This window comes from Anarhichas minor, unplaced genomic scaffold (assembly GCF_050575085.1).
Source record: "Anarhichas minor isolate MPS153535 unplaced genomic scaffold, ASM5057508v1 ptg000027l, whole genome shotgun sequence".
NCBI classification, from domain to species: Eukaryota; Metazoa; Chordata; class Actinopteri; order Perciformes; family Anarhichadidae; genus Anarhichas; species Anarhichas minor.
Window position 1 is genome coordinate 17,646,070 of NW_027466473.1, and position 22,321 is coordinate 17,668,390.

The 22,321-nt window shown below is 41.8% G+C and overlaps 1 protein-coding gene across 5 annotated transcripts in view; it reads right to left on the reverse strand.

Annotated features, from left to right (window-relative positions):
* The window catches only part of dpysl3 (dihydropyrimidinase like 3), a 34,036-nt gene extending 12,007 nt beyond the window's left edge, over positions 1–22,029 (reverse strand). For 3 of the 5 annotated variants that reach the window (XM_076101830.1, XM_076101828.1, XM_076101827.1), the window contains exons 1-6: positions 15,817–15,855; positions 5,901–5,989; positions 4,051–4,235; positions 2,281–2,445; positions 2,098–2,159; positions 780–860 (exon numbers count right to left, since the gene is read on the reverse strand). In XM_076101830.1, coding sequence (XP_075957945.1) covers positions 780–860; positions 2,098–2,159; positions 2,281–2,445; positions 4,051–4,235; positions 5,901–5,989; positions 15,817–15,855 — 621 coding nt within the window. Of the gene's footprint in view, positions 1–779; positions 861–2,097; positions 2,160–2,280; positions 2,446–4,050; positions 4,236–5,900; positions 5,990–15,816; positions 15,856–21,678 lie in introns of those variants that run through there. The other 2 variants (XM_076101826.1, XM_076101825.1) reach the window with 1 other exon arrangement.
* Positions 22,030–22,321: the final 292 nt, after the last annotated feature.

A 22,321-nucleotide genomic window follows, 5' to 3' on the forward strand; every position in this document is an offset into this window, starting at 1 on the left:
TGAAGTTTAAGTTTTCCTCAAGCAAGCATCTAGTGGTCATAAGAGGAACTGCAGCTTGAGACACTTTCGTGATGGTTTCAGCACGTATCCATGGTGGTTGTTGCTTGGTTACAACATCTCCTCTGCACCAGCACTAAAATCCACACACTGGTCTAAACAATGCCTCTCTATCTCATGAGCTCTGAAGTAAAATCAGGACATGACATAATCTGGGGTTCAGGGAATCAGACTCCATCAAAGTTGTAGTTTAAGACTGGATTGGAGATCTGGGATTTGTAATGAATCAGATCCAACACACACACACACACACACACACACACACACACACACACACACACACACACACACACACACACACACACACACACACACACACACACACACACACACACACACACACACACACACACACACACACACACAGTGACAGAATCCAGGCATGGTCTGCAGACTAATACCAACCCCCTCAATCCACCAACTATTACAGGTCATTCACTTTCATTTGTGTAAACTACACCCACACATTACGGTCCTACAGGAAACACATTCTCCATCTCATCAGTGACAGCGTGTTTAGTCTGTAGGTAGTGGAGATGCACGGCGATAAGGCTCGACCAGACCGGCGACATGAAGTGAACTAAACTGACATAAATCACACGAAACCAAAACAAATCGCAGAGTTGGCCACGAGACAAGTCATTAAAGAGAGGGCAGTGACGAGTATGAGGCAGGGGGGAAATGTGAAGAAGAGCTGCATCTGTCCGTTTATTTATCTTTACCTCAGCGATGATCTCGCCATTTTCAGCATGGACCTCAGCGATGCCTCCCCTCTCCGCCAGGAAGGAAAAAACATCATAGAGCTGGAGGAGAAAGACACAGAAAACGGTGAGAAGTCACAGTGGCACTGTTTGTATGTTTAAAATCCTGCATGGCTGTTTACACAAGAATCAGACGCTTCTTTTTTATCCTGGGGGTCATCCTCAAGCCGCAGTTTACAAGAAGTCCGCAATTTGCATGATCTCTACTACGACACGCTGCAATTATTGTGTGTGGTCTCCAGAAATGGTTAAACTCTTGTGGGATGACCTGCAGTTGCTGTTATGTTGCTGCACCACATTTCCTTAGTGAGCTGCATGACATCAGTTTTCAAGCTGGACTATTTCAGTTGCCTCATGTGCTCCTCTGAGCGACCAAATTAGCTATGGCTGTGCATGAGAAACACGAAGAGTCTCACCTCACATCGTCTGGACTTAGACTTTGTTTTTCTACATTTACCAGCTCTACTTACAGTATGAACTCACTACGCTGTGCATGACGGGCTACAGGTTACATAAGGACAGGGTGTGTCGCGGGAGAAGAAAAGATTCATTCTTTCTAAAAAATGTAACAGTAAGTTGGATATTTTGTGTATTAAAGTGAAGGCAAACCAAAGGTCAGCATTTACTTACTGTTTAGACACTGCTGTTGTGCAAGTCAGCAGTGACTGATTTAAAATAATTGTAATTGCTTTTATTCGATTACCTAAATAAGATAATAATATCTAAATCACTTACTGAGTGAAACACTGAGTGCAGCCAGAGATGCTCTATAACAAAGATAAGATGCATAACAAGCTCCATCAATGGTTTGAAATGGTATACACTTCTTGTCTCCAAAGTGGGCGTGGTCATTGCTGTTCATACTGGCCACAACCCAATTCCATTTTAAGGAATTCAACTCAGAGCGGAAAAGCTTTCGTCGTCAGTAGTGTTTTTTGTGGTTGTTGTTTTGCCTGGTTGTTGTTTTGACTGGAGCTACATGAGTTAACCAACCTTAGTAACCATGATCGGAACAGGGACAGCAGGCCTGGAGGCAAATTAGTGCGGTACTTGAGATTTCTGGTGAGTTGTTTTTCATTTATTCAAACTATATTATTAACTATAGGGTAGCGTTTGTGGTGGTTTGTGTTAAGCGTAAGCACTCATTTGGTGGTTGCCTACCAAACATTAAAAAAAAAGGATGCAGCTAACTGAAAAAAAGAACTGTCGATTTTGCCCCCCTATCTCTTTGCTGCTTTAAATTTAGTTTAAAGTGTACACTATGCTAAAGTTTGTGTACCTCACTGTTGCTCATCTGGTAATAGTCCTTGTAAGCCATGTAGACCTGGAACGAGTTCACACCTGTAACAAAGAAAAACAACATACGGAAGAAAACATGAGCAATGATACTGAAACCTTCCTAAAAAAGATCAAAGACGGATATAAAAATGGTGAGATGTTCTGTTACGATGTCACAGCCTACCTTTCTCCTTGATGAGGGTATCCACCTCCTGCTTTACGCTGTCGTTCCAGTGGGTGATGTCCACGTGGAGGGAGTAGTCGCAACAGGTCTTCTCATCAGCCCACTGCCTCCACTGGGCATAGGCCTCCATCAGGCTGCAGCCGGGTTCTGGGATCACATGGTCCACTGGACGGTAGAGGAGAGAGGACGGAGGGATGAGGGAAGGAGAAGAGAAGTTTGTATGGAGAAAAGGGTTTTAGGAGAGAAGGGAGATGGATGCAGAAAGGAGAGGTGGCAGTGGAAATGAAATGATTGGAAAGACAAAGAAGTGTTAAGAGTGTGTGACAGACGGGGTGATGTCAGGATTTGTCTGCTGGTTTCAACTTTCTCCCTGTATTCTTTATCTTGCATAATCAGCTGTCTGTCTGAGTTCCTGCAGTGCTCAGCCAGTGGGGGCCGACCTTGTCAGATTACATTTTCAGCATCTTTGTCTGGGTGCGGGTGTCCTTGATAAATTTGGGGGCCATTTCAACAGTGGATATTTTCAGACTTTTGTTGTTTTTTTGGTTATGTAACCACGATCAGAGTTTGGCACACAAGGCATTTTTCATGATGGGACCACCCACACTTTTGGTGGCTGAAACATTAAAGTTCTTGTGTTACAGCTTTTAGTATATTGCCAGTAAGATTTAGTGGAAATGTAAGTAAGAATAGTCCCACACATGCAAACCTCCCCGCTGAAGCATAACTGTGAATATATTTTTATTTTATATAATAATATATAACATATAATTTAGATCATCATCAAATTCGATAAGCAAGATTATGCTCAAGCACCTGAAATCACAAATATAACAAAAGACAACGTTTAAAATGTGTGAATTTTTCTATTATTTAGATTGTATACTAAACAGAGAGTACATGCTTGCCTTTTTGCTTGCCTAAGGTAGATTTCTGTTTTCACTAAAATTATAAATAGTAAATCCTCATTGTACACAACAGGACAGCACAAATGATCCTGCTTCATCTTACTCAGCTGTAATAACATAAGACCGCCTGCTGGCTCACCAGCTGACTGACGTCTTTATCTCATTAAAGATGTGCCAATCTGCTTATCTGGTCTTTGCATGTTAATAGCATCGAGCTGGAAACGGCAGTCAGAAATAAAAACCGTACTGTTGTTTATTATGTAAACCATCTGAACTACTTTTGTGTTCACCTTCACACCAACACAACATCATCAGTGGAGACAGACATATACAGTAAGATACCAAACACAGTGCATGTTTTCATGCTCTCTCCAACACATCACCCACTGGAATATAATCCCTCAATGAACGGAGCCCATGGATAGAGTTTACTACAGTAGCAGGTCTGTTCGTGAATGCCTCCGTTTGAACACAGCGCCACACTGGCAGCGTAGCAGCCAGCTCAAAAGAAGTTAATGGTATTAATGAGACTGTGGTACCCACCAGCTGTTAGCTGTGATAGCGTCTGGTCTGTCAGCTACATGAAGCACATGTATACCCCCATGCTGTACATAGACAAGGAACATGCAGACAGACACTGGTGCTGTATACACCCCCCCTCCTGATCCTACCCCTTTAAACTCAGTCTTTTGTATGGTCCTCTTTTGGAGAGCTACCCAAAAACAGACCAGAACCGCTTCCCGTCTCTTTTTTTTCTCTTCCTTTGTTCAGGTCTCGGCCTTCTTTTTTCCCCTCTTTTTAGCTACCGTCTCTATCTCAAACTCAGCTGGACTGTGTGAGCAAGCTTTCCTACAGCCCTTACCGATCATGGTCGTGCCCCCGGCAAGCGCAGCCTTTGTTCCCTGAGCAAAGTCATCCACGGTCGTGGTTCCCCGGTACGGCATCTGGAAGTGGGTGTGGATGTCGATGCCACCGGGAATCACCATCTTCCCGTTGGCCTCGACGGTCTTCACCCCACCGGGCACGATCAGGTTGTCGCCGATCTGCCTGTCGAGGGAAGTAGATGTTGTCATAATTGTATGATGATGTGATGTTGCATTCATAAAAGATGTTTCGACAGCAGAACATTACTGGGCCTATAACTATTTGGGCTATGTGCCAATTAAGTGAATCTGATTTAAATCACGCTGATATACTTTCAAGTAAATCAAGATAACAAATGAATAAAGCAAGCAATTCCCAAACACCGATGGGCAGGAGGTGGCTGATTTATAAACATGTCAAGTCACAATTTGATATCAGTAGACATTTTTCTTGAACATTTAAATCATAAGCAAATGTTTTTAACTTTAAACTGGCCCCCAGAACAACGTCAGCCACGCTTGAAGCAGCACATTGTCACCATGCCAACTCATCAACACTTCACCCCTGCTAAAAGAAAAACCCTGTTGTTCAGACTTTATAGAGGGGACATGCCAGACGGACAGAGAGGCAGGCAGAAGCCAGTGTCTCTGTGAGTTTGCCAGTAGCCCAATGGTCCGGCAGGGTGTTTATTATGCAACACCAGGCTTTCCATGGGTGCCTCTCTCTGAGCTGCCTCACTAAGGGACAAGGGGGGACAAAGAGCCTATAACTGGAAAACCAAGTGAGAACAGGACGGGGAGGAGAGAGAGTGACGGAGGGGACCGGCTGATTCAGGGAGACACAGAAGGAGGAATTCACACACCCTCGCCTTGTCTAGTGGGACGAAGACATCCTCATACTAGAGGACGAGACTGGCTGCTATCACCACAGCTTGTCTTTGATCCAATGGAACAAAGGCTCTGTTTTTGGTTCAGGTCCGCCAGTAGGACACAGTGTGCATGATAAAGCAGCTTGTGCTCATGCATTTATTGATTGAAGTTTCCATACCACTCATTTATAATTAGACTGCTGTAGTTAGTTTGGGTTGCTTTGCACTGCAATAAATGCACTTGACTTTACGTTTTCCTGTGTCACAAAGAGTGATGCAACCTATTTTACCTCCTAGCGTCACCTGTCTCAAGCTCAAAACATTTCCTTTAACCTGTCACCTGCCCTTCTTCTACGGATTATAATCATAATGAAACAAATTAATAATTAATCAAATCTTATAGGGAACATTTGAGACCATTAAGATTCTTTATTCTCTGATTTTTGTCCATTGCAACTACATGCAATGAAAAAAGATCTGTTATTTATACTGGATATTTGAGAAACATGGACTATATACATTACAGTAAGGATTTCTAGTGGATTAGTTTCTGCATTTACTTTTACTTTACGTTCGGTCAGGCAGATTAAGATTATCTCTGTGACACTGAAGCTTTTGGAAAGCTGGAGGCTCGTGCTCCTTGCACAGATGAGTCATTCTTGCAGATGTCCCAAATTTTGAGAACGACAGGGAGAAAAGTCAAAATGGACAAAAATATGGCAATAAGGAATCCGAATTCCCCTTTAACATTTTCACAAATTTGACCTAGCCGACCCATCAAATGTAATCCAGATTACTTCACATGTTGAGAAAAATGTGTATATTTCTACATATGCTTTAACATGAGGGAGAGGCTACAGATGAGCTACATGCTGTACAACTTGAGTGAAAGACAGGAAATGGATGAGGAGCGAGTGGGGGATGGAAGCAAATGGAAATGAATAAGAGCAGAGCAGAAAGGAGGACAGCGGAGGACTTACTTAATGACGCCATCCTCCAAGTAGATATCGGCATGGAAGGACTGGTCGTCATTCACGATCCTCCCTCCTTTGATCAGAAGCCTGTCGCTCTGTAGAGAGAGGGATGGGAGGGACAAGAAGAAATAGATCGTTATGATTAGATGCAGTTTGGCTTGAAACATTTTCAAGTAAGCAAGCTTCATTAGAGGATGATCTACTAAGCCAGATCATTTCTTCTGTATATTTAGAGCTGGACAATGCTGTTCTATTTCTCTTTACTTGGATCATTTCCTTCTTCTTTCAACCAGAGGAGATGAACAATGTCTCATTCATTCGTTCATTCATGGCAAGGAAGAGAAAGGGCATGTTTGTCAGTCTTGTCCCATGTAAACACACCACATACAGTTTAGCTAGGGACCTCTCCCTGTGGTCTCATGCAAGTGGACCCCTATTTGCAATGACATTTTCTTGACATCGTTGTTAAATGAGTCCAGCAAATTAAAGCGAGGACTATCTAGCACTGTTTCCTCAATGGAAAATGTGCAGTAATTGTAGTAAACTGGTGCAAAAACTGAATCGGGGAGTGCCAGTTTGATAATGAATAAAATGATGAATATGAAGAATTGAATTTCAGGAGAAGGTATTCCTGCAGGAAGACAGGGCAGCGTTCACTGTAACTTATATTCCCCTGCATTAGAATGACCGCTCATGATGATAACATTTGAGAGGCTGACATTTTGCTGCTGGTCGCAGAACTGAAGCTGCTTTTAAGGACTGATCATGGATTAACATCTAAAACCATGTTTATCCAGATTTCATTACGCAACAACTGTGGATGTTTTTTTCTCAGTTTAATCCATTTATCCCATGGACCAAAAACGCCATCGGCATCTGGGCGTTGCCATCAAATCTGCTGCCGCTGCACCACGGACTGACAGGGCGTTGTAATGGCGACGGTTGACTGCAGGAAGAAAGACTAGAGAGGATGGGAGACTGGGCGCATGGTTTAGCTGACTACTTCATGACTGTCGAACCCGGTGGAGGTCTACATGGATAGAGGGGAGTTTGTTAGTTGGTAAAAAGGACAACTGTGCAGCTGCTTTGGGAATCTGTGGGCAAACTGCTTGAGATGGCGGTTAATCGACTGGCCACATTAAGACGAAGGCTGAAACGTCTGATACGCAGCAACTCTCTGTTATGGCTTTTTAGGTTAAATGTTATGAGGTTTTCTGCTATTTTGGGGACAAAACAAGTAACAGATAAACTGTATATCAAATATATTAAATGAGAAATCTATTCATCAATGATGAAAATAATCATAAGTTACAGCCCATCATGAGCAGTATCTAAAAAAAGAGGACCAATCTGGAGTTTCTGGAGAAACGAAAAAGTCAAATTCTATGACATAACGACTTATTTTCTTTCTAAATCAATAATATTAGGTTGTATTCTAAACAGCATGGATTCTAAAATACATTCACATGCTATAACATTCTCAGTTATTCGCCCTGCTTCCATATTTTCCCGACAGCACATGTGTGCAGAGATTTACAGCCCTGGCGGTGAACCCAGTGTTGCATCACTATAATGAAGTGCAGCCACTCCCTCACACAACAGAAAAAAAAGGAGGAAAAAAAGAGAATAATACCGTTCTGTATGCATCTCAGATGATACAAGCTCAATATCTGCTGAGCTCATAATCACACGCAATGTGTGTGTGTGCTTGTGTCTTTGTGTTTGTGTGTATGTGATTTAGGTGGTGATGGAGTGGTGTGAAACAGAGCCCAGAGCTTTCCCTGGAAACCACACCCTGAAGCAACGCATTACAACACGCAGTCATCAGCAGCTGGAGCTGTCGGCTCTGTCGGCAAATCTGTGGCTCAGTAGCTCAGAGATTATTGGGATGACTGTAATACAGTTCTGTGGATAAAATGGATGCTTTGGAAATAATCAAAGTCAGCACCTTACAGAGGTGTGAACATTTCTTAATTCTAAGAGGCATCGCGAGGCAGACCGAGTAGCACTACTGCATCTGTCAAGCTTGTTCCTCTCCTTTCTCCTCAACTGCAATAAATTGCGTTGACAATACTTGGAAGAAACCGCCTACATTTAAGAGTGATGGAGTCATACACCAAACGCTCACGTTTCCAGCTTCTTAAATTTAAGGATTTTTTGTTTTTCTCACATTCATAACTGTAAGTTGAATATTTATTTTGAAAAAAAAAAATCAAAGACTGCATCGACTGCATCAGACTAATAAAGATGTTTTATTTGATTTATAATACTGCAGTGAGAGGTGTGTCCTCATGCATGTGTGCCTTACTGAAGTGCTTCAGCAGTCTCTCTCTCTTTCTCTCTCTCACACACACACACACACACACACACACACACACACACACACACTCATATTCCCCTTTGTCTGTTTCTGCCCACTCTCCCCACTGGCCTTTAACAACATGCAATCATTTGACAATCAATAGCATTTCCATCACAACCCAGCAACTGTCAGTCAGCTGGTTTCAGTATTCCATTTCAGTTAATGCATCTGCTAGTGACATACATAATGTATTACTATGACTGTGGACTGTATTTGAGACTCGACTTCAGTTATTTCTAGTCAGTGCAAAATTAGATGTTAACTGTTAAGAATTATGGGTGACCAAACTGTGACGACACATCGTTTTTTCTTCTTTTTTAACACTTGTTAATCTCACTTCATAAATCTAAAAGCCGTCAGAGCATTTATTGTGGCTTTTTCTGATGGAATCTATGACAGATGGCAACATTTCCCAGAGCTCATTCGACCACCTACAGCAATAGGACACTTCCAACATTTAATGCAAAATTTAACAAGTGGCAGCATGCCGTTTCCCAATATGGCAACGGTTGAGCAGTCAATGTGTGCCAAAAGACTGTTTATTGTTTCAGAATTTATCCATGATTCTGTCATTTTCAACAACAAAAAAATCTCAGCATTTCTGCATTATTTTGACTATTAATAAAAGGAAAAGAGGGACAATAGAGGGGTGTGACACATGGAAAAACGTGTTTTTCCTGCGAGTGGTATTATTGCCAATCATAGCAATGAAGTCCTCCCATCAACTCAGTTCATTATGTTTTTACGATTTCAAATTATAACAAATGATGCATCAGAATTCAAAATCTTGTGTGAGTTAAAACCATCTGCGCTGTTTATGATGCTGGTAACGGGTCTAACCCGAACCATTTGTTACAACATTAATGGGACCACACCATCCACATATTGAACAATCAATCAAAATGCTTTCTGAATTTTTGTTGCAGGCCTGACGATTGAATGGCAAGAATGAAATTCAACTTTGTTTTGTAATTTTGCCTGTTTTCTACCTCCATGTCGGATCTGACCACGGATACTGAAGCCTTGCTACTGCTTTCTCTATTGCTGCTGTTTTAACCACAATGGATTTTGATTTAAACGGATTCTTGCCCACACTTCCTCCTGAATCCTTTTTGGATATTGATTTCAACCACTTAAATCAATGGAATCTCTACCTTGTTTTAAGATGTTCAGACGTTCAGATGAGACTGATCAGAATTGCATTAAGTGTCCATCCTATGCTAATAGCTGGCTTTTTACGGAACGTTAGATAACAATTTCTGTTCTTGCATTTTGAAGTATTCAATCCTGTGAAAGAACTTGTTTTACACAGCTCTGCCCTAATCTGAGCACTGGGATTGGAGGAAAAAAAAGACTTTGATCCATTCAGAGATTCTATGATTCTGGTTTGGACTGGCAGAGGCGACTCTCAAACCGGGACAAACCTATTGACCAGACATTGACCAAAAATAGTGATTTTTTTTTTTTTCTGGGTTTCCCAGAATAAGCAGCTACAGTGTAGAAGAACAGCAGCAGAGCATGTGGAGATTCAACCAGACTGAACAGTCTTTGTATATCTATCTCTTTTTAAAGACATTCAGTGAAATAGTTGGTACACTGTGTGGCATTCTTCAATTCAGGCATCCTGCCTACATGTAAAATAAATTCCAACAAAAGAAAGTCTTTGCTACAAATTGTTACGCTCAAATCTTATAATCTGAAAGCTTTGATTTAAAGCTATGACACAACATGCTTCAATCGTCTCAAATCTCATACCCAACCAGGTTTCTTTAGAGAGTTCCTTTAGACATTACTAATCTACTTTAAACATGTCTCAATTTTAATCTAGTAACATAATATGCCCTTTTCATAACAGCCATTTTGACATAGCAGGGTAAACACAGGCGTAATGAATCGAATTAATTGAGGTCCCATTTTATTTAGTGTGTCACAGTCATTCCAGCTTTCACAATACCAAGGCCCGGGCCAACGTAAATGTAAAGCCGCCATAATAAAGGCTATTCATTACACCTTTGTTTGTTCACCCTGCAATGAAATGTCAAAATGGCAGCTGTGAAAAGACATGAAAAAAATGATATTAGACCACAAAGATTCATACTATCTCAACAGTTTTGCATTTTCATTCAAGGCAGCAATAATGCTGTTGATCCTGATTTGCTCTGACCTTCCAGGGTCACTGACCATGTCCTCGTTTGTCAATCATGTCTCTGTTACAGCGCCCAGTTTTTGGAAGGGAAAAATAATCTCACTGGATGAGCTGCACAATGTAGTCATTGTAGTTTGTGCAGTCTGTGTTTATTCGCCAAGAAACAGCCAATATATCGACGGATATTAGCTGTAGCTAACTAGCTATAGGTGGCTAACTAGCCGTGTACACACTAGGGGTGTAACAACACATTGATCTGGATCTAAATACTAAATAAATGATCAACGATTCAACATTATCACATACATCATTAAGATGTCTGAGTCATGTTAAAATAACACATGAGGATAAATTCACTAAGATTAGTGCACTAAGCTTAGCGGGTACTGGCCTATAAAGATAAACTGTGTGGTAAAAATGAAGAGGTCAAACCAACACAACCGTTACAGCTGGAGAGAGAAATAAATAAAATATCTAAAAATTAAATGATGTTTCACCGTAGATCCAATAAAAGCGATGCCTTGCTCTTGGGGCAAACAATTTAAGCAAACAACTGTTTGGCTCCAACCTCCACAAATGTTTCTTCTTCATCTTCACTTCCATCAGTGTACTTGTTTATATGGGATTGCATGCGTGACTGTAAACAGCGTGTGCTGGGTAAACAGTAGAGGATTTGGTGTTTCCACCAATTCCGACAGTTGGAGGAGGATTAGCTGAAACACACATCACGCAATCACAACTGAGGTCAACCACAAATGTTTATAAAAAGCTCCTATCCGAGTTGCTGCGATCAAAGAGACGTATACTAATGTCTGTCATTAATCTAAACTGATGCTAGAAATATGCACGGTTTAGGAAACTGAGTGCTTCCAGTTGCTTTACTGTTCTGATGCATTTTAATTTAAATCTGAAGTCATTGGGGAAAAAAGTCATTAATCTAATTTTACCTTCCGCATCCTCCCTCTAGAGCTGACAAGCTCATAAATTAAAACATCTGGCAACGACGTAGAGTAAAGTTCAGGTGGAAAAAAATATCTCGTCATTCAACTCTTGGGAGAAACAAAGCACCAACAATAAAGCACCTCTCGCTGCACGGGAAGCTGTCATTTTCTGTTACACAAGGCCGCGGCAGTAATCGAAAATAGACGACAGGATGTTATTCTTGTACTACTACGCTGATATGCACTGACAACTATTTTTTCCTCATAAACAGGGATGCAAATGACTGCCAGCCCCTCCTCCATGCTTATTAAGTCGGGATGGTACACGTCTATGAAACAGGCCATTAGAGGAGACCTCCATTAGCTGTGAGGGAGATCCTTGTGTGCGGGAGAGAGCAGGAGGGAGGCAGGCAGGGACCAGTGGAAGAGGGAAGTCATCCTGAGTGTGCCTCTGCTTCAGCCTTGTTGCCTAGCAACGCAAAAAAATATTTACCCTAAACCCCAAAGCTGCACAGGGATTTTTCTTTCACATTCTGCAAAAGTGAAAACAATGAGACCTATCAATCTCAATCAATTGCGGAAGACTCCCGCCAGCCGCGGTCGTACAAACAAAGACCCGGCACGTCTTGAAAGCTGATATTGTGATAGGCCGGAGTAGTGCAACAATGTTACCACGGCGACACAAACAAAAAGACAAAAGCCCCAAAATATGGATCTGATTGAGCCAGACAATTATAAAGTGTCTCAGTCAAGAGGTCTGAGAGGTGTTGGTGTGTGACTGAGGTGTGTGTCGAATCACATCCCCGCACGACAAACCAAACAGCGGTTGTGTTTCCCTGCCGTCACAACTGTATGTCGGTCGCCATGGTGAGTCGCACGGCAACGCCTGGGTGGCCACGGGGTATTTTGTTTGCACTTGAGCCCGCTCTGCTGCAGCCTGCATGGTGATGGCACACTCATGGTTCTGGCGGAGCCCGGTTTTGTGGTCCGTCGACGGGGTTTCATTTCCTAGGGGCCGTGCCCACAGACGCCCATTACAGCTGGAGGGGATTACTGATGACATGGACCAGCCTGGAACAACACTGAGGCTGCTGTGAGCGGGTCTGAGGGAAGGGAAGGACCACGCCTAGAAATCTGACGGAGCCACTCTGGCAGAGAGCGGACGCAAGGCAACAGCTGGAATAGAACGGGCCGGGATGGAAATACAGAAGGAGAGTCTGGGAGGGGAGGAGGGTTATGAGCAGATATGTACGCTAAATCATTTAAGACTTCAAAACTTACTGGGGAGATGTTAGTCCATTCAACGAGCTGATGACTCTGTTCAAGTTTTAGTATGGTTTTTCTTTTATGAAATAGTGGTAGAGTGTTGATTTTTTACAAAGTTAAAGTAAGAGAGCAAGCTGCCGCTTTCCAGAACCACCTCTTAAAACCTAGATGTGGTTCACATTTTATGGTCAAAAGACTGGTATTGAGTTTCTCTCTCTCTCTCGCAAATGTCACTGACAATATACCACTACTACAGTATATATGTCTTCAGGTTTGCAGAATGACATTTCTAATTCTTAAAATGCTCAATGTATCAAACTCCATTATGGATACTATTACGGACTTTTCTCAGCTGTAGCCATTAAATGTGTTTGCGTTGTGTTATAGCCCCTCTATATAGGTGTTTTCACTGTTACTGGCAGAGTCCGCCTTCCTGTGCAGCATTCAAATTGTGTTTTGACGCAAAAGAGATTCACAGGAAACGGATGAATGCATGTAGGCTACTGGATGTAACGTAGATGTAATTTAGTTGTTAATTGAGTATTACTTATGACTTTGTTCTCAATGTGACCCGATCAAATCCTTTCAGTTTGTTTGGGGGCACTGTAAACAGATGAGCTCGTTTTGCTGTTGTGTTTTTGAGTAGAAGCTTGTAGTGTGTTCGCTGCCCCCAGTGGTGGATACAGGTATTGTTTTTCAACAAGTCGAACTAATTAAACGGCAAAATACGTTTTTCTGTCCATACCCTCCAGAACGACACATAGAACTGTTATCTGATGACATCATTCGTCAGTACCCTCAAAACCACGTTAGAAATCACTGCTGAAGTATAAATTCTGTTTTATGATGTGGCAGCGGTATGATTCATGTTTGGTTAGGTTTAGGCTCAAAAACAACTTGTGGGTAAAGATCATGTTTCGGATTCAAATCCAAGTGGTTGATAAAGGAATCATTTTGAACTGAATACCATCCTGTTGTATAAAAACACTCTTGTCATTACCAAAAGTAACCACAGGTGTCGCCAAATCAGCAAGGAATTAAAGTAGCATAACTTCAATCTGTTGGAGAGAAAAAATACTGGACTACCTTGATATGTTGAGAGTAAAATACTGATTTGAGGGGTAAAGCAGTGTAAAAACTGTACTTGTTCATTACATCATGTTTGAAAGCCAATGAATAAGTCTCCTGTGAACTAAAGCGGTGTGACGCCACATTATCTCTGCTCTTGGTCAAGGACATCAGTGAGATACTTTACTGTGGCAACAGCTGAATGTCAGTCTAGTTAACATGTTGGTTACCACTCAATGGAGCTTTTCTTTCAGGATTACAACAATCTCCAACTGAAAAATGTAACTCCTGTACCCAGATTGCATGTATCTTGAGGCCATCAAACTGACTTATGTTGTGCATTTTTCTCGTCTGTGATTTCTCGCCTCAGTGTCAAACTATGAAGAGAGGAGACAGATCTTTTCTTGGTGAGCCTAGTGCTCTCTGCTGCAGCATCACTTGCTGATTATGTCTAGTGACATGTGTGTTTGGACATAAATATCACATCTTATGAGATTTGACACCCCAAAATTCCACTATAGAAGAAGGTTAAAGAAAAAAAAAGGACCCAACCTTGGTGGTTGAGGGGTTGGTCACATGAACATTTTCATTCCTATAATGACTGTGTAAAACATGCCATGGAAAATTCTGCCCCAGTTTAGTATATTATAGAGACATGGCCTACTTAAAGAGTAATGTGCGTATAGTATGCTCAGAATACAGACAAGACCTCTACGCGGTCGTACCCCCAGAAAAAAACCATTTGGTGTAATATCAGCTGAGGAGACGAGACAAAGGCTGTGTCTCCCACAGCCGAGCAACACACCCCTGACTGCAGCCTGAGCTGCAACAATGAAAACTGGAAGGCAGGCGTTTCAGACTCACACACTCACACACACACACACACACACACACACACACACACACACACACACACACACACACACACACACACACACACACACACACACACACACACACAGAAGGAGAGGGAGAGGTTTCTCTGCAGTAGTATCACAAACCAGCACCCAGCTGGCTGGCTGAGTAACACCGGCCTGCCCCCAACCTCCACCCCTTGATGCTCTGCCTGGAGTCTGAATCTTTCTCCCTCCCATGATGCAGGAATACAAGCGCCCCACTACAAGGCCAGCTAATCACAGCTCATCACAAATGGGTGTGTATCCCCCCCCCCCTCTCTCTTTTTACTCCCCTCGCTCTCCTCTGCACCAGCCTGCAACATGAACAGTAGCCCATGTCTCTAGTGTGCAGGGGCACATTTCCATTCTTCACATTAAAATACAAAAAACGGCCCTTTTTTTTAAATAATGAGCTCATGCACAAGAATTGCAAATCAATTTACGCTACTCTGTCTACCTTTTTGTGCAATTGTTTGCCAACAAATATCCGCGGGACTATATAATTAGGTTATAGTATCATTGTGATACTTTGAAGTGTGTCACTAAAACATTGTTCATCAAAATGGCGAGTGAAGCTCTTTGAAAGGTAGACTAACGTCACTGATCAATAGCCTCCCATTCAAGTGATGAATTAGGCCCCAAATAATCTCCTTAACAGAAAAAAGGGCCTTCCTTGTTAAAATGGCTAAAACGTGATTTGAATCGCTTCACGCGCACGAAATGATGGGTATCTCTTTATTTATTTATTGCTAAATGTAAATATTATGTAGGGAGAATCGATATAGCATATAGCACATAAATGCAATATCATAATGATATGCCACCAAACTACATTTATTAATAATAATTAAGAACGATCGGGCACCATAAACTCACATCGATTACACACAACATTACAGTGATTTCTCTTTATGGGCGAGCCGGCTCGCGACACGCATGGAGCCGCGCAACAAAGAAGATGCAGGACACCTTTAAGAAAACGCCTCATCTCCCTGCCTCGCCGTCACTATAACAGACAGTCATGCCATTTCATAGTGCGTATTTTTTCCAACGACTTCCAGCAGTCAATACAAAGAAAAATTGACACGCCTCGAGTCTCGCTGGTGGCTGCTTTTTATGTTTCTGACACATCGCTGTGAAACGGCAGCGCGAAGCACTAACGCAGCGATTTTATTTTTTTGTTGCAACAGAAGGCATCAGAAGTTCCCAAAGCCAATGAAGCATAAATAACTGTTTTACTCACTGTGATCTTTGGGATGTTCTTTTTTCCTTGGTAAGACATGTTTTCGTACGATTCCACCTTTAAAATTCAAGCTTTGAAAAGACGGTATTCCCTCTCGGATGCTGCAGCGGCCCTCGCCTGGATGGGAGAGTCAGGGAATGGTCGCCACTCTGTCAGTGCGATGTAAAGTGCCTCGCAGAGAGCTACAGGAGCGTCTGTGGCTCAGTCGCCCGGCCCCTCCCTCGATCGGCTCAAATTGGAAAGAAGCGATGACACAATCTTTCCACCGGAGGGCGCAGCGGAGCAGCTGCTGAACAGCCTGCAGCCAGTTGTCTGCATTACTGAGCTGTCGCACCTCTTTCTTTTTTCTTGCACATATGACAACAAATTTACCAATCAGATGTTTTTCTTGCCGAAACAGCAAATTAATCTGAACTGTCTGGTTTCAAATGCAGCATTTTGTGGTCTAATCTGCATCTGTGTTTCACAGCCACGGTCCCTAAGCAGTGAACTGATCAGAGTAGTAGGACAATAATAATTGATTGAATAGAAAGCAGGACTCCCTTCACCGTGCAGGTTAGAAATCACCATCATTATACTCGGTATCATTATTATTATTAGGTCCTAAAATTAAATGGCTGCTTAAAAATCCTACTGTTTCAATGTAATACTGTTCAACATACAGCCATAAACTAAATGAATAGACTTTTAAGAAAAATAAATACATTTGTAAAGGGGATTTTGAAATTGGAAAATGTTTGAATAAAAACAGAAGAAAATAAGAAATACATAAAAATCTAAAAATGTCCAGATGTCATTTTTCATCAACACAAGCACATCTCTTTAAACAACATGTACATAACTCCTTATAAATTCAGGATCACTTTTTTTTGTTTGAATAGAAATGTTATATAAAAATATAAGATTCAAGTAGTAATGTAAATCTTTACACATAATTACCTATAGATTTTGTTTTTGTGCACACAGAGGAGGCGCAAAATGGTGTAGCAGCTGTCACAGAGACTGCCCACCACATTGCACACCCCATATGTCTACTCACCACGACACACACACACACACACCCTCTGCTTGTCCCCACCCAGCCATGTGTCTCTATTGTTTGGACCTAAAGTGGATCCCCTGCACTCCACCGGCCGTTTCCTCCACCACTCCCCTCCTCAGCACTAATGCACCCATAATGAGGTTTAGAGACATGCATGTGAGGGTGTGCCTGTCTGTGTGTGTGTGTGTGTGTGTGTGTGTGTGTGTGTGTGTGTGTGTGTGTGTGTGTGTGTGTACTACAACCATCATCTAGAAAACCGTACTCTCGTTTAGTTTTCATTGTTTTCAAGAAAGATAGATAGTCGTAGTTAAATATATTTGAGCTATGAAACATCCCCTTTTGTATTACTCTATTGAAAAATAATTTTATTTGTGATTCATCTCATATCTTTAGGCTTATAAAAAGTGTTTATTAAAAAGATTTTAAATGATTTGTTTTGTAAACGAGATATTGAATAATTTGTCTTTTTTTTAGGTTTCATTATATAAAATATCTCTTTGTGTTGATGCTTTAAGTGTGTGTGCAAACGTGTGTTTGCCATACCCTCTCACCCTGAACTTTACTCTACAATCATACATTATATATATTGGGAGAAGCTATGTTTCAAAAGTTGATCTATTTTTCATGTCAATTAATTGCCACTGATTGTTTTCCTCCTGCTTTTGGCAGCATGACGACGCAGCGCCTGCATGCTGACATGTCCTTTCATGGCCGTGAGGCAGTAAGGCATTACCTCAGCATTCCCAGACCTTGGAGAATGCATCAACAACTCACATCAAGTTCGCAGACCTGCTACCACTGCAGACCGCATTAACCAGCTGACACTGATAGACAGACAGGGGGCAGACAGATCAAGGATGCAGAAAAGACATCAAAGCTGCACCGGCAGAAGAAGCACCTAGGTGGCCCCAAATGGAAGAGAGAACTGATAAGCATTCCCTTCAATACCCTGCAATCATATTAAATGGCATTTCTCACCTATACTCATTAGCATGGTCGTGTTTACTTACAAGTGATCACTGCAAGGATGCCAGATAACTTAGTAAGTGACAATGGTAAGTGCAGCTTCTCACTGCGCTATTTTGGCATCACAATGACATCATCAGGGTTATTTTCTCAGACCAGACAAAGCTCCTCCAAACAGAACACATTGTAATAACTGTTTTTACAGGCTGAGCAGTACTCCAAAACTGACCATTATGTGTAAAATTGGTGGACCTTAAACTACTGATGCTCTCTTCTCTTCCAGATTCTTTCTGTGAATCAGGATTACAAGGTAATGTTTTAACTACTGCAGCTTTAATAATTACCTCGAAGGATGCCTACATAACGTATTATTGTGGCTCACATGTATAGATGTGTATGGGCAAGTTTCAATGTGTCAATGCGTATGTGGTTTACTGTTTGAGTGGTTCAGCGTGAATGTAAGTGTATAAAGGGCTCCTCCCCGTCTGACCGCCATCCTGCAGGATAACAAAGGGGATGTTATCTCCCCCCCCCCCCCCCAATCCCCATCCCCAACCAGCTCCCCTGGGACCCTGGCTAACCACTCCCCACTCTTCAGTCCATTAGCAGCTGATCGAACTTATCAGTTGACCAGACAGAAGGAAACAGTCATGATAGTTATTGTTTATTACCACCAATAAATGCAATGAATTTATTTAGCGTTGAATCATAAAATAAGTTATCTCAAGGTAGCCACGCCCTAAAGCATACCTTGCTTTATTGTCTATTTTACTCTTAATGGGACCATCATTTACTAAATGAAGATCAAGCTGTATTGAAGAAGACTTGTGAAAAACTAGTGATGAGACCATAAACTCCTGTGTAAAATGTTTACTGAGGTAGTAATAAATCAAGTGGGAAGTTCATTTTCTTTGTCACCCCTTGCTGGCTGTCAGAAGAAATGCAACCTAAAGGCACTTCAGCATTGGCTTCACTTTTCAGGACTAGAGGTTGTCACCTGATTACTACAACGTCAACACAAGCTTATTGAATATCTAAATTATTCGACCAAAGCCATAAAATAACCACACATTAACACAAACAATGAACAAACATAACAACTACAGCTGATTAGTGTCAACTAACTTTAAATTGAAACTGGTGAACTTGAAACTCGGAAAAAGAGACACTCTTGTCGGACATCAAAAACGGTCATCTTTTCCACTTGTCATTAGTTTGCAAAAAGAGATTCATGTTAAGCCAAATTAGCATCCAGACTATAATGTCAGAAGAGTAAGCATGTCCTGACTCTGTTGTCAGTCTGATGTCATCAAACAGTTTCCAAACAAAGCAGAAAATGTGCACAGTCTAACTACGTCTGTTGATTTCAGCTGAATCATCTGGTCCCTCAGGAGGTGCAATATTGCAGTTCAGTATCAAACCTCGGGGGGGGGGGGGGGGGGGGGGGGTGATGTAAGGATTCAAATAGGTCGGGTAGGGTGCGTGCACAGCCCAGTTTCCAAACTGTCTTCTGTCAGGCTGGTGAATCAATATGAGCACAGGAATCACTGAGGTGTAAATGATGAGGACAAACCCTTCAAACTAAATAGACAAAAAAACATTTGTCATTTCTACTTTAGATCATGTGTCAATATTCTCAAATAAACAGTCTCGTGGCTTCAATCAGTCCCCTAGAATTAGCCTTGTTGTCTCACAGGAGCTCTGTCACTCTTTTGTTTGCAGCTGTGTCTCCAATGAATCAACGGTGGGAGACAACAGAGGGCGATAGCAGATCTGCCCCTGCAGCAGAAACAGCAGCAGGCTTGTTTTGCTTATGTGGTTAGACTTGGAGCAAGCAGTATTCAAGTTTTAGAAACATTAACTTGCATCATGCATGAAAGAGTATTTAAGCATTCAACAAAAAAGATTGATGATCTTTGTAATTGATGTCTCTCTTTTTATGTCAGTTCCCTCTGAGCCAAAACTGTGAGAGTGTGTGTGCCAGAGCCAGAAAGACACGAATCATCATTTTTGGTGCCCAGACAGTGATCTCAGTCTGACTTTAGAAGAACATAACTTTCCTGCTCAAAACAAGTGCCCTTTCAAAGCGTGTGTAGTAAATACTTAATGCTTGCTTCATAGCCCATACTTATTATTCCTTATTCAAAAGAATTGCCGAAAAACTCCTAAAACCTACACTTTTGGAATAAGATACAAATGTCATAGTCACAACTGGTGTAATGATGACAAGTGGAGGTTAGGTTTGGCATTGTCGTACTTTGAACTATTATCTTTATTAAAAGTGTCTCCACACAAAGTTTACGGCCTTGAACCGCTTAAAAAAATTGTTTTACTCTTGATTTCAACACGGAAGGATTGTGAAATGTGTTTTCTGCAGGAATAAATAACATTTTAAACCTTGTCTTTTTAAGAAGACATTTTGACATGTCACAGAAGGAAAAGCACAGGAGCAAAGATTACAATTATTGATGGTTGGATTCCATTTTGCTGCTTCAGTTTCAAAGGTCCAGGTCACACTGTCATGACTTACTGGGGCATTTGAATACAATAATCAATAATCAACAATAATCAATACCTGTGCTTTTCCTATCCAGTATATATGTTTCCAGTATTTAACATGTTACAACACTACTGACCCACACTGAACATTATTAGTTTAGATACTGAGCATGTGTTACTACTAATGATACTACTGACTACTGCTCCTTACCATTACATCTGCTATTACTACTTGTAAAAAGCACACCCTACAAACCATGCAGTTCCTTCGAAACAGCCACAACCACCATGGAACATAACTAGCATCACCTAAAGAAGACCGTTCCAGCCAGCTGGATACAAAATGGCAACATTCTGAACAAGTCGGAAACCCTTCACTCAAAATGAAGGAAAACAAAACGTCAAACACATTTTGGCTTTATGCAACATATCAAAAACCTCGAACAACAGTCTAAAGTGGTGTATTCAATAAAGTGGAAGGTTAAAGTTTAAAAAGTTGGATTTTTGTTTCAGTACAACAACCTGTATCTATTGTGCCAATCTGCTCTCGTGTTGTTTACACGCCATGTTTCAAGTTTGATTGCATTCCTTTGGTAGCCAGATGCACCAGCTGTTTCTAAGCTGTTCTGAATTTGTTTTTACAAACATACAGTACGCCACTAAGATGTAAATGCTACAGAAACCTTTTTGTTCTTTTTTATACTGCACATATACTGCAGGTTTTAAAGAGAGGACATGCTCATATTTCTCAGTTGCATTTGGTGTGTAAATAATATCACCTTCTCTATGCATGCATCGCAATAAAATACAAACTTGGATGTCATTGCTATATGATGATTTCTTTCTGTACCTTTCTAGCTTATGTCACTGTCTTACATTTTAGCTTGTTGCTCTAATGGGCCTAGGTGTTGTCAATATGTTGCTACATTTGTGGGCAACACATTTTCCCCTCAGTATAATGTGTATATACGTTGGCTGAATTGTCCTGCAGTAATCTTCAAGAGTTTAAGAATTATACAAGCCAAACACATTTTGATGAAAGTTGGCAGTGGATGGTAACACTGTCTCATTTCCCAGCCATTTTGGAAGGCACTGTGTACACTGTGTTTTTGCTCTTTCAAAAGGTTGCAAGACTGTACAGTCCTACTTCTCCATCTTTCATTGACTTTAATATTATTCTCTAATATTACTAATTAACTATTTTGCTCAGCAGTAAAGCATTGAACACCACACTTTAAAAAAAAACAAAGGTTGGTACCAGAAGAGAAAAAGTACAACAGTCACAATAGTGACAGTAGGAACCACTCCTGTCATTTAGCCTACTGCATCAGTCTGCTAAGTAGCAGTCTTCTTACCTTTTCATCTCCCAGGTCCTGCAGCACTTCTTTGCCGCCGCTGGTCCTGATCTCAACCCGAGGAGAGACGTTGCCTCCTCGCCTGTCCACACCAGGGAAGATCGTGTTGTCACTCGCCGGGCTCTGCGCCTCCGGACCGGTCTCTCGTCTGGCGGTCCTCGGGGTGCGGGAGCCCCTCTGGCCAACGCTCAGGGCATCAAAGTCTATTGTTTTACTCTCAAATGCGCCCTCGACGCTGCAAAACAAGCCGCCGTGTTTCTGCCGAGGCACCTGGTCGGCCGTGCCGGGTCGGGCGAGATAAACCGGCAGGTCGTCCTCTGCCCTGTCCCGGTTTCCCCTGCGCTCCGCCATGGTGGAGCGCTGCACAAGTGACCGAGAAAGACGGTTAAACTAGTGCTGAAGTGGTAGTGGTGTGTGTGTGTGTGTGTGTGTGTGTGTGTGTGTGTGTGTGTGTGTGTGTGTGTGTGTGTGTGTGTGTGTGTGTGTGTGTGTGTGTTGTGGAGAAGCCTGAGCTGACAGGCAGACAGGAGTTCACTTAAAGCTAGAGGTGGCAGATTACTGCGAATACCGAAACCTCTCCTTTCTGTTGTAGTTTATTTTTGCTGGATACAAGCTAAACTATTGTATTCGTCCTTAAAGTAGC